The sequence below is a fragment of the Centruroides sculpturatus genome, unplaced genomic scaffold, assembly GCF_000671375.1.
Source record: "Centruroides sculpturatus isolate CEXI.00-Female unplaced genomic scaffold, Cexi_2.0 scaffold1693, whole genome shotgun sequence".
Classification (NCBI taxonomy): domain Eukaryota; kingdom Metazoa; phylum Arthropoda; class Arachnida; order Scorpiones; family Buthidae; genus Centruroides; species Centruroides sculpturatus.
In genome coordinates this window covers 53,149-65,966 of record NW_019385859.1, presented here as the reverse complement: position 1 = coordinate 65,966, position 12,818 = coordinate 53,149, and the positions used below count along the sequence as shown (strand labels likewise).

The 12,818-nt window shown below is 32.3% G+C and overlaps 1 protein-coding gene across 3 annotated transcripts in view; it reads right to left on the bottom strand.

The window, feature by feature from the left end:
- LOC111642571 (protein PRRC2C-like) overlaps positions 1-12,818 on the bottom strand; it is a 70,462-nt gene that overhangs the window by 12,173 nt on the left and 45,471 nt on the right. For all 3 annotated transcript variants that reach the window (XM_023388926.1, XM_023388928.1, XM_023388927.1), the window contains 3 exons: positions 11,760-11,898; positions 10,771-10,889; positions 6,802-8,922 (listed from right to left, as the gene is read on the bottom strand). In XM_023388926.1, the coding sequence (XP_023244694.1) occupies positions 6,802-8,922; positions 10,771-10,889; positions 11,760-11,898 (2,379 nt within the window). The remainder of the gene's footprint in view (positions 1-6,801; positions 8,923-10,770; positions 10,890-11,759; positions 11,899-12,818) is intronic.

The following is a 12,818-nucleotide window of genomic DNA, read 5'->3' as shown; positions in this document are numbered from 1 at the left end:
GTCGGGTTAATGTATCCTTTCAACAATGGAAAGTTTGATGGATGAACTTTGTGAGTTAGACAATGATTGGGAGAGAAGTGCAAATGTAAAAAGGAGCATCATATTCGACCATATTCCGAAATTCTCAATGAAAGAAAACAAAAATGTAAACAATTAAAGATGGTCTTTAAGCCTCTGTTTTAAAAGTCTCATAGTGGCACCAACGTAAACGAGATCTGAATTAAAACAGTGGTCACTTAAAGGAATAGAATACACTCCTGTACTATTGTTACGGTTTCCTTTCTTCTTATCATTTTGTAGAATTCTATAAATCGTAGGATTACAATGATAAATTATTCTTAAATTATTCTTGTGAGCTAATTTTTTAATCATCGAGTGTAGGAAAGGTTATTAAAGATGAATACTTCTTTCCAAAAAATGTACGAGATCCGAAACTAAAATTTTTTAATAAAAACATTTCACTTTATTTTATGATAAAATACGTTTTAAAAATTAAACTTATATGTATTTTGCATTATATTGTATTAATAAACAAAATTATTTGCTTATTTTTCACTTATGTAGATCCTAACACTATACCTCACTGTAAATATGGGTTCATTTTACGCTGATTTCATTTGTGCCGGATTTTGTAGGAATGGAACTGCGGTGTAAACTGAGAGCTACCTGTAGTGACAAAACAAAGTGAAAACATGGAAAGAAAACTCAGCAAAATAGCAGTAAAAGTTTTTTATTTTTATTGTTATGGTTAAATACATTTTAAAACTTTTTGTATATACTGTAATATTTCCAGTAAACCATGAATACTTAATAAGTCTTTGGCTTCTTCTGTAAATAATCAGTCAAGAAAGATGATGTTCTTTTATTAAGATTTTTCTGAATGTTTTCAACTTCCTTCTTTTTTGCTTCCTCTTGCTTTTGAACACTTTTAACACTAGCAAGCATGACATGTGCTGCCCGTATTTCATTCATATTCTTGCTATTAATGGCCTTCTCCAGTTTTTTGTTTGCTGCTTCTAACAAAACCTGGCCTGTCTCGTGTATTTCACTTCTACTTTTTTCTGTTTTAAACTCTGCTGCAGTGCCATAATCTTTTCCTTGACATGAATAGCTCTCTTTTGATGTTCTTCAAAATTTTTCTGTGCTTCCTCTTCTGCTCTTTTTTTCTGTTTCTGTAAACTACTTTTCTTGCGAATTCCCAGTATATCTTCCTTAAAAAGTCGTAACACTTTTTGATTAACATTAGGACCATCTGATCCTATCATCAAAAGTTTGTGTAGTGACAGGTTGGCATCATCGATAGCTTTGATAATGTATGTATGCAATGTTTCTGCATCTGCCCGTCCAAGAAAGCATGTATTTAGGTGTCTGCAGACAACTTGTTCTTTTTGCTCAGACCAAAATCTAATCATTATCTGTAACTCTTTCTTACTTTCCACATTGATGGTTTCATAATAAGTAACTGTAAAAAATGAAGAGTGGATTTCTTCTAGCATTTTTTTTTGGAAGTAGGGAGCCAATGCTTCAGTTATTAAATAGCGCAATTTCTTCTCACTCATTGATATTCCTTCAGGAAGTTTAGTTTTTGGAAGCATTGCTTGTAGTGTTGGAACCATATTATTAGAAGCAGCAAATGAGAAATTACTACATATTGTTTTCATGGCCCATATCAGTTCTGCATGGTATGCAGCATCTCTTGGATTATATAAACTCACAGTTGCCAATCCTTCTCCAGTCCCATTATCAGTATTACTTGGAATTTCATCATTTTTTGATGGGCCTGCAAAACTATCACCTGGTGCAACCAATGTCAGGTGTAACTGTCTTGGACCATAAGCACAGGTAAATTTTTGTCTGTGTTTGACAGTACCTCCATGATCAAAAAGTGCTTGGAAACCTTTTTTTACTTGTATTATGCAATTAATTACATACTTTGCAAAATACATCAGTGTCTGAACGTACAGTTGCCCATAATCGTACTGTAGAATCTGCCTTGTCCTTTTGTTTCAACCAATCAGTTCGGAATTTGCACTTTGGTAGCGTCATATTGAGTGGATTCAAACCATTACATCTATACTCTTCTTCTTCTTCAGTGTTAATATGGAGAATTTAGCTCTTTCTAGGCTCTTTCTCCGATTTTCCCACTCAGGTTCCCCTACTTAAATCGTCTGGTTCGTGCGATGTATGCTTCTAATGCCACCACTAGATGGCGGGGTGTGATCTTTGTCGTCGGCGCATAGATTTCCCACATAGTGCTCTTATCGGTCAGTCTTACTCCCAGGGCTGTTCCCAGGTCTCTGCGAGCGTTGGCGTATTCTGGACATTCTAGCCAGAAGTGCGCTGCCGTTTCCCTCTTCTTGCAGTGAGGGCATTGAGGCGTGTCGTGTAGCCGTCTGGAGTGCAAAAAATCATTCAAAGGGGCCGTCTCCGTACGCAAGCGTGCGAGTACAGTCTCCATGTATCTGTTCGACGCGTATGTATAGTGCCAATTGGCAAACGGACAAAGATATTCCCTGCACTTTCTCCTCAAGTCGGATGTCCAACACTCCGTTAGCCGGTGAACTACCCTCTCCCTCTCCATCCTTGCCACATCCCGTGGCATTAACGCCCGCCAGATCGATCCGTCAGGTTCCCCGAACCGTGCCAACCTATCTGCCCTGGGGTCCATCCACACAGGCTTCCCGCCTTAAACCCAGGCCCGCTGCGAAATCAATAATTACACCCGGGGATGAAAAACCTATGTTCGCCACAGCAGTAAGACATCTATACTCTAACTTGGAACCTGCTATAAACCAACAGTTTGTTGGTATCATTCCACTAGAGATTTTTATTGGTCGATCACAATCGAAAGAGAGTAAACACGTGTTGACCACGTGATCGGTCACTTCTCTGCACGTGTTAAAAATAGAACAGAATAAAAAAATTACCAATAAAATAAAGCAATACTTAGAAAATTACTTTCTGCATGTTTTACCAATTCTATTTGATCATTTAAATATATATAATTTGTCAAAAATTAACATTAAATGTAAATTATTTAGATCTACACAAACTATATTTACAATTGAATAGTTTAACGTATTTCAAAATTTTATTTGTACATAAATTTTCCATTTTTGTAATGTGATTATTATATTAATTTGAAATAAAATTAACAACTCTTATTACGAACAAAATCAAACGATAATAAGCAGAAAACGAAACTTTTATGAGCACGATCGGAAACTGTTTATTTTTTTAAATGCTTCGAGATTGATTTAAAAATAAATTAATAAATCCGAAATAAACAGATTTCAAATAGAATAAGTAAAATAATATTTTATTAATGATTTCATAAATAACGAGGAACTTTTTCCTGCGGATGTTCCCTCACCGCCGAAACCGAAACTAACCCTTTACAAATAAGTGCTATAAATAGACTCTCAACTCTGCCTGCATGAAATATAGACCTAACCAAATTAATCAAGATCGACAAGTACTTTATCCGCACCTTCCCAAATAATATGTTTCAATTGATTTGACTTCAATTTTAATTTACATTAATTAATTTTGATTTTATTTTTAATTTTAGCTACGGTTTCGGTTTTTGTTTCGATATAAAGAACAGTTTTAAAATTTTAATTTAATTTTAAATTTAAGTTAAATATTTTTAAATTTAATTATTATTTTTTGTTTTAATTAAGGCTGTGTACACACTAGGCGTTTTTAAACGCGCGTTAGCTCGGCTTTCGACGAGCGTTAATAGAGCGTACGCACTGGCTCAGCTTGGAAATGGACGTGAAAGTAATTGCTTGTGTGCCCCTCCTCCATCGTCGCTATAAAAGACGATGGCAGAGGCAAAGAGAATTTTGGGTGCACCCAATATTACGAGATAGACTGACACATGGAATGTTCGCGACGTTGTATCCAAAACTAAGACAAAATGAACCCAAGTTTTTTAATTCTTTTAAAATATCTATAAAATCATTTGACAATGGTTGGTCTCTTTTAGATTTCATCAATAAATAGATCAGTATCAAAATGATCGTTCTCCATTTCGGTCAACGTACGTCCACTTTACCCGAAAACGCGTGATCGAATGTACAGTAACATGGCAGCACATATATCTCAAAGCGCTCGGCTGACGCCCGCAAAACGCGTGTTTTAACAAAAATCTATCAACGCGCGCTTGGCCAAAAGCGCGCGTTTGAGTGTGTACGCCTATGTAGAACTCTTGGTTCTTTAAAACGCGTGTTAAAAACGCCTAGTGTGTACACAGCCTTACTGACTACCTAGTTACATATAAATACAGGCGATAACTTAACAACACTGAGCGGCAGTTGCGATTTTGAGTCCCGCTCGGGCGGAGTATTTTTTTCCATAAAAATCTAGTCCGATAGTTCGATAATTCGACAGATCGTCTGGCTTTAAAACTATTTTTGATTGGTCCCACATCTTCCTAATTTTTAAGCACGTAGAAATGACCAAAAAAGTGAGAAAATGACTTGAAAAGTGAGAAAAGTGAGGATACTTCAGAAAAGTGAGTACAAGTGAGAAAAGTGAGCGACTCCGAGGCCTGGTATAAACAATAATATATCCTAACAATAATTTTATGAGACAATATAGTTATTTAAAGAAAGCCAAAAAACAATTTTTGTAATTCATTTTCTATGCTTTAAAAATGTCACGATATTAATTTTTTACATGCGGATTTCTTCGCATGTAAAAAATATCGCTACTTCTATTGTATTTTTTAATATGAAGAGTTTGTCTATTGTTCAACTTACAAAACTCTATTAATGTATTTTAGCAATACCAGTTCACACCAACTATTAACCAACACTGACAACACAACTTCCGACGTTCTACCGGAAGTTGAAAAGGGTTCAATCATGTAACTTGCCTCAGGCTTTGTTTACTTTTAAATCCTTCTATATATATAAAGAGTTTTTTTGTTTGTTTGCTATGCACTCCTAGGCCTTTCAACCAATTGCTATGAAACATAGCATTTATGTTTACACACTTTTAACTTAGAAAATGTCATAAATATCACCCCTAAATATTGATTCAATTTCTACACATCAATTAATTTCCATCTAAATTCAATTTGCTTGGTTTAAATTAGTGCCATCTACTGGAAAAAATTTAAGAAAATAATAAACTAAAAATAATTCTTAAAATGAATATAATTTTTAAAAATATATATTATATTCACTTAATTACTGCAATAATATAGCATGAATTAGACATATGTCATTAGCATGACATGAAGCACACAGCACTTGCCTGTGTGGAATCAAGTGAAAAGTCTTTTAATTATTTAATTTTCCACATAGTACAACTTGGGTTTTTTCTCTTCTGAATAATACTTTCTTAATTGTAATGGATAAAACCACTTAACACCAGTATTTGGTTGTGGGTTTGGGATTGCTAACAGGATATCAAAGTGGAGTTTTGCAGGTTTTCTTCATGTTACTAACACCTAAATAGGGATAGCTTCCCATAAGAGTCTTCCCAGGATGCATCATCCCCTTGGTAGATTGCTCACATGTCACATTGCCATACCCAAATAAACCAAACTAATTCTAATAATTTTTTTTATAAATGTGATATTTACAAGAATATACTTTCCACATAGTTTATAAACACTTCATCATTACATAAAAGGAATTATTCTAGCATTTTTTAACAAGATTTTTTATTTAAACAAATTATATGAAGTATTTCAAATGTTAAGGTTTGGAACTTTGATCACATGCAGAGCCATCACAACCTGTCTAACATGCATCACTTTTCAAATATTAATAGTAGACCAGTGTTAAGTAGTAGCTGACTATACTCTCTTCTGGGAAGGGGTCAACAAATACTTTTGGTTGAATTACTTCAATTCCCTTCCGAAACAGTCCCTTCTTTCTATTGGACCAGCAGTATGGTGACATTCCAATATGAAAATTACATAAAACAAGATTACCAGCAAGCACAAAATATGTTTCAAGGGTGCCGAGTTTAAATATTTGGTCTATTTTCTGCAAAATTTGATTCGTTGGTAGATTACTGTTTGATATTCAGCTGTGAATGGTAGTTTCTTAAAAGTTATTTTAAAAAAAAATGAAATTGTTATATCTGAAAAATTTAAGATATCGCATTTTCAATTGGTGTCTATTTAACCAATGAAATTGTGCCATTTTGTACCATTTGAGTTTCATGATAAATGCAACAATGGTAGGCTAAAATGACCAAACTCTCTATATGGTTTTCATTTTGATGTTTGTTACACTATAGTATTTGATTTATATAACTACAAACATTATTTTACATAAGGATTTATCAAACCAAGTAAACAATCTAACACATTTTAAAAATGTATTAGATTGCCCACTTGGTGTGATAAACTCATTTTACATAAGAGTTTATCACACCTTCATAGTTATACAAATCAAATACCATAACAACAATTATAAGTACGAAATGATCTAATAATCTTAATGTTTATTCTTATTTTTTGCCCAGGCAACACTGGGCTTACCTGCTAGCATTAATATAAAGGACAGATATCCTTTTAATTAAAGTACTAAAATTTTTCATTGATCTGTGGTTTCTTGATACAAATTGAAGTATAAAATTGTTGTCATTTTAATTTTCTTTATATCAAATATCTCACGAACACCAAATTTTTCTCTGCATCATACTAATTTACACTTTATGCTGATGATTAAGCTTTTTATAAAAACAGTATAGTTAAAATGTATATAATATCATAAAAATTAGTTATAGCCCAATTACAAAGATATATTTTTTTCTATTGAATAATCTAGAACTTACCTATTAGCAAGATCTGTTAAAGCAGCTTGTATATTCCTAGGATCTCTTCTAATTTCATCCAATCTAAACACTGTTGTAGAATTTTCATTTTTCTGTGCAATAGTATTTCTTGATTGGGTCTGATTTGTTCTTCCACTATTCCTTAAATTTTTATTGCCTTGATTTCCAGCACTGTTATATCTTGTACTGTTTTCTGCAACAGAAGCTGTATTTCCACCAAATGAACGTTTTTCACTGTTTATAGATCGTCCTCTACCAGATTCTCTGCGAGTCTCTCTTCCAAAAGCATCTCTCTGCCTATTATCTCCTGTAATACGCCCCCGCCTGGAATCATATCCTGAACGGCGATTAGAAGAATCATTAACCGGACGTTGATTTGAGAAACTTTTCTTAACGTAAGAATTTCTGTTCTCTTTCACTTCCTTTTTATCTTGAGAATTATCTTCTTTTAAATCTTTTCTTTCTTTCCTTTCTGCTACATCACTACTTTCTGAAGCTGTTTCCCATTCTTCATTAGCCACATCTGATAAATTTTCTTTTGTAACTTGTATTTTAGTTAAAGTTATATTTGCACCTGGAAAACCACTACCACCTCTACCACCATGACATCTTCCTCTTGATGATTCAGCATTTTCAAACCGTTTGGCTTGCCTCTTTTGAAACCTAGGGGGAAGTGTTTCACGAGTTCGTCTTGGGGGAATTCTTTCAACAGATTTTGATTTATTTGATGATTTATTCCCAATACTGTTATTTATATCTTCTAATTTTGTATCTTTACCTTCTTCTTCTTTAATATGATCTTCTGTAGAAACATCATCTGTTTTAACTACTTTACCACTTCCAAATGCAGCTCTTGAAGGAGGAGGACCATACCTGCTAGGACCATATCTAGGACCACCTCTAGAATTACGAATAGATACCGTACCACCTCTTCCTCGCCGAGAAGGTTCCCCTCTAGGGAAAAATCCTCCCTTTTCTTCTTTAACTCTATCAGAGTCTATTTTAATTTCTTGTTTCCTGAAAGTCTCTCTCTTATTTCCATCTTTTTTCTCACTTTTCTCTGTATCTAAATCTTTTAATGCATGAGATGAAGTAACAGAAGATTCTTCTTTCTTTGATTTATTTTCTTGTGTTTTTAGTTTATCTACTTGCATTTCTGTTACACTTACACTATTGTCATCAACAGATAATTCACTATCTTCATCTTTATGCTGTGCATCAGTTTTCCCTTCTTCAACTTCAGAAGCAGAACTCTCATCTGAAGGCAATTTATCCTTTTGTTTATCCTTTTCTTTCTCCCATTCATGATCTCTCTGCCGATCAAACCTTGGACCTCTATCTACACGAGAACGCCGATATTCTCTACTCCTACCTCCAAAACCTCCAGTTGCATATCCACTATTTCTTCCGCGACCCCTAGAGGATTCACTTCTTCCACCTCCTCGTGATCGAGGACCCATTATACGGTCCCTACCACTTTGGCGTTTCTCTCTTAAGGTATGATCATCTCTCTTTTTACTTTGAACATTTTCTCCCTTATCTGGAACATCATTCTTAAAATCTTTCTCCTTTTCAGATTTCTCAGAAGAATGAACTGTCTTTGTTTCTGTGTTTAATTTTTCAATAGAATCTGAAGAATCATTCTTTTGAACAGTCAATTTACATTTATCGTCCAAACTTTTTTCAGATTTTTCTTTTTCTAGCTTTGTTGATTCTGGAACATTTTTGGACAATTTTTCCTCAGATTCTTCTTTGTCCTTTGGAATATCTGTTTCAGCTTTCTTTGTTCCCAAATCTGGAGTACACTCTCTTGAATCATTCTTCTTATCAACTGAATTTGATGTATTAGAAGTATTTGCTGCTGCTCTTCTTAATGGAGTAAAATTCTTTTTTGTTGGTCCTACACTTTCTAATTGTTTTTGGGTTATTGGTGGTGGATGATGATGATGAGCTGGATGATGATGATGATGCCAGTCATGATGTCTCTTTGGTTCAGCAGGATATGGTGTATCACCCCATTCAACCGAACCAGATTTATCTTTAAATTTTTCATCTCTGATTGAAATCTTTGATTCCTTGTCAGAAAGTGAACTTTGACTTTCTTGTCTTTCAACAGTAATCCTGGAAGAAAAACAGAATTTAAGAATTTTATAAAAAATAATGCATACATATTAAATAAGTCAAATATCCTTGATATAAATTATTTATATCTCCCTTATCTCTGTTAATGACTACATCAAATTTGTTCCTACAGCAACAACAATTACTAATGTATTACAACACTGGTGCCCAAACTTTTAGATTGGCCTACCAATCAAAAAGTTTCAGTAAATTGCTTATAACTTGTAGGGGGCATTTTGTACATTTCATATACTGGTTTTATTCAAATAACTGACTTTGAATAGTAGCCACATCTACTATTCAGCAATTTCAAAAAACTTAGGAAAAACTATGGTAGATAAGTAGGTACTGTATTTATGTAACAAACAAACTTTAGTAGATAATGAAATATATACATAATGTACAGTAGGCAAAATTTTTAATTACTTTCTTATTACTGATATATAAAGTAAAACTTGCTGTAAAGTTAAAATACAGTTGCCATTTTATCTAATATGTTTAAAAGTCTAATTTATATAAATGTATATATAAATATTTAAAGTTATTTTACTAATAGTGACCAATGTATGGTTATGTACAAAAGAAATAATAGCTATTCTCAAATAGTAACTGCAAAGACAATATGCAGTTACTATTTGAACAGCAGTTTATTATTTGAACAAAACATGTAAAGGAGTCAATGTCCGATCGTTATTTTATGTTTTGGGGCGTTATTTTTATTTAATTATTTTCTTTTCGGGATTCTTTTTAGTTAAGGACAAACTCCTAAGCACCGGTGACCATGAAAGAAATAGCAAACTTAGTTTGCATCAGTGCCTGATCCTGTAACGACAACTTATGTAAAATAAGACAGTGCGGAGCTGCACTCAACGTGAATAAAAGGAGGCAGATCCACTACGGAGGTAGCTTCAGCTGACAATACTGTAGTAGAGACGCCTGTGATCAATTAGAGGAAGCCATATCTTTTGCTTTAGAATCCTTTTGAGGTGGAGATAAAACTTTTGTTGATTTATAAGTACAATTTTCTTTGATTATTGATTTTTTTGTCACTTTTCAATTATTCAATTAGTTAACTTACTGTTGGATCAATTAACCTGTTATTTTGTTAATATAATAAAACTTATATTTATTGTGAATTATTATATATGGCTGTGGAAATTATTGTTTTGGAAAGTCCAGGCCTGGTACTTGAACCCTAATATTGTGTAACCCCTTTTTGTTTTCATAAACGGTGCATTACAAACAGTATACTAAAAGTAGGCAAAGTTTTATCATTTATAAATGATGTGTCAAATATGTTTGAAGACAAGTTTACTACATTAATATGTGCTGAGGGCTGGGTTTGTCCTGGGTCCATAGATTGGGCTTTACTGTTACAATATATATAGAACTTTTAAATAAAAACAATAATTCACTATGATGATAAATTCATATTTACATAAAAGTTTTTCCAACTGATACACAATAAATTTCCCTCAGAGTATAAAAAAAGTTTAATTCAAATATGGTATATCCTTGATTTAACAAACTAATTCAGAAGATCCATAAACTATTGTTGAACTTTTTTTTAAATCAAATATGTTTTAAAGTGTATATTAATAAAAGTTCAAATAACACAATAAATGACTATGTATTCATACTTGTGTATGTACAAATCTAAATATCTATGAACATTAAAAATAAGATTTATTTTCATTAGAACTCATTTATGATAAATTTATATAAACTGACTAGTTTTTCTACAGCTAAAAAAAAGTGACTTTAAAAATGTTAGGAATTTTGTTGCTAACTAGTTGCATCATTTAGTAGTAAAAAAAAAATATCACAATATATACTGAAACAACATACCTTTCTTCACGTGCAGATTCCCTACTGTGACGACTATCTCTACTATCTGGTCTTTGTGGCCTCTCTCTATCCCATTTTTCATGACAGCTATGAATATCACTTGGTTCATCAAATGGATCCTGCAAAACATGCACACAACATTCATGAATTATAAAATTCCTTTATAATTATTCTTAAGGGTTTAATAAACAATTAATGCATTCATATTATTTAACCCCTTAAGCCCATAACCCGAGATATCTCGGGCAAGTTACATAACGTTACATAAAATGAGGTCCTTAAGGCCATTTTTGAAAAATTTTTTTTTTTGAATTTTTGGAATGTTTTTTAGGTCCCGAAATTTTTTCAAAATTTTTTTCCCGCGCAAAAAAATTTTATCGCGATTTTAATGAGCCTATGTGAAGGCTCGATTAAGGCTTAATTGTTTTTTAATGGGAGTTTTTTATCAAAATTATTTCATGGTTTTTAAGTTGTAGCGCACGGATTTTCATTCAGTAAAGTTATTTAAAGTTAGTTTCTGATGTCAAAAACGACCTCCGATGGTTTTTTAATTTTTTTAATTAATATATTTTTATAAATATATAATTAATTAATTAGGGGGGGTCGGAAATCGCAATAAAATTTTGAATTTTTTAAAAATATTTAAAAATTTCTGTGTCGCTTATAGTCACCCTACTTTAAACCCTTGTCCTCCCTAGACGTCTATGAGAATGTCCCGGGAAATCGGACTCCAGCTGTGTTCAAGGTCACCCAGATGTGTAAACAATGACTCATCGGTGTTACATTTCACAGACAGGCAAAACACAGGAAAATAAAATTTAAAGCTTTTTCTTCAAAATTAACGCATTTCTTTCGTGTTTTTTCAGTTTTAAGTATTTTTAATGTATTTTAATATTAATCAAGTATCAATTAAATTAATGATCCGGCGTTAAGGGGTTAAGAGCATTTTAAATTGATAAGTATTTGCTAATATTCATTTATAAACATACTGGCATTCTGTCTTCATAATCTCTAGAGCTAGTCCAAGAGTCTGTATCTTTAATTGCATCTCTGGTCTCCATTCTATCATCATATATAACTTCTCTATCTTCATTGCAATTATAATCTTGGTTTTCCCCATCTCTATTTCTAAGGAAAACATATTAAAAAAATGTTAATAAAGAAGTAAACAATAACAATAAAAACATTCTGTATTGCTATTATATTTTTTCAACAACAACAAAAAAATTCAAACAAACTTTTATTTCTCACAAACCTAAAATAATAAGAACAATGATTCCAGCTTATATTCAATACCTGTATGCAGTAGTGAAAACTGAGTAAATAAAAGTTCTTAATTGTAAAGAAAACTGCAAATTGAATTTTATACATATGCAAGCCAAGTTTCCAAGATTGGAAACAGTTATATAAAAATTAATAGTGATGTACTGATTGTTTGCTAATTGTTAATCCTTTTAATTGATAATCAATCATTCCATCACAAAAGCACTACTATTTAAATTTAAAATTATTAACATTAAAAATCAATGATGTTTAAAAAACTAACTTTATTAATAACAAATTCTGAATAATCATGGTAACACATCCAGTTCCATTAGAAAGATCCTTTTTGTATGTTATCAAACTGAAAATGTTCTAGCTTTGTACTACAGTAAAATTCACCAAACCAAACCACATTAATTAAATTACAAGTTGTCTACAGGTTCTGGATACAATATACAGGCTTTTCTAAGTAACACCATCTTGTTAAGTCAAAACTGTCAGTACTTTTACTACTCTATTTTTTGTATACCCTCCACCCTTTCATAGGCTCATGATCTTCATTTTCTCTTATATTCGTTGCAAATATAGCTAATTAAGATAAACAGTACAGTTCCATGTCAAAAACACCACCCCATTACAAATTTGTGTCAATCTCTTACTGATTAAGACACCAAATAAGATTGATAAAGCTACACTTTTAAAAAACTATGCTATATTCAAATTATTTTTAACATTTGCAAATTAATTCTCTCAAATATTTTTACAAATGTCAAAAATTTATTCCA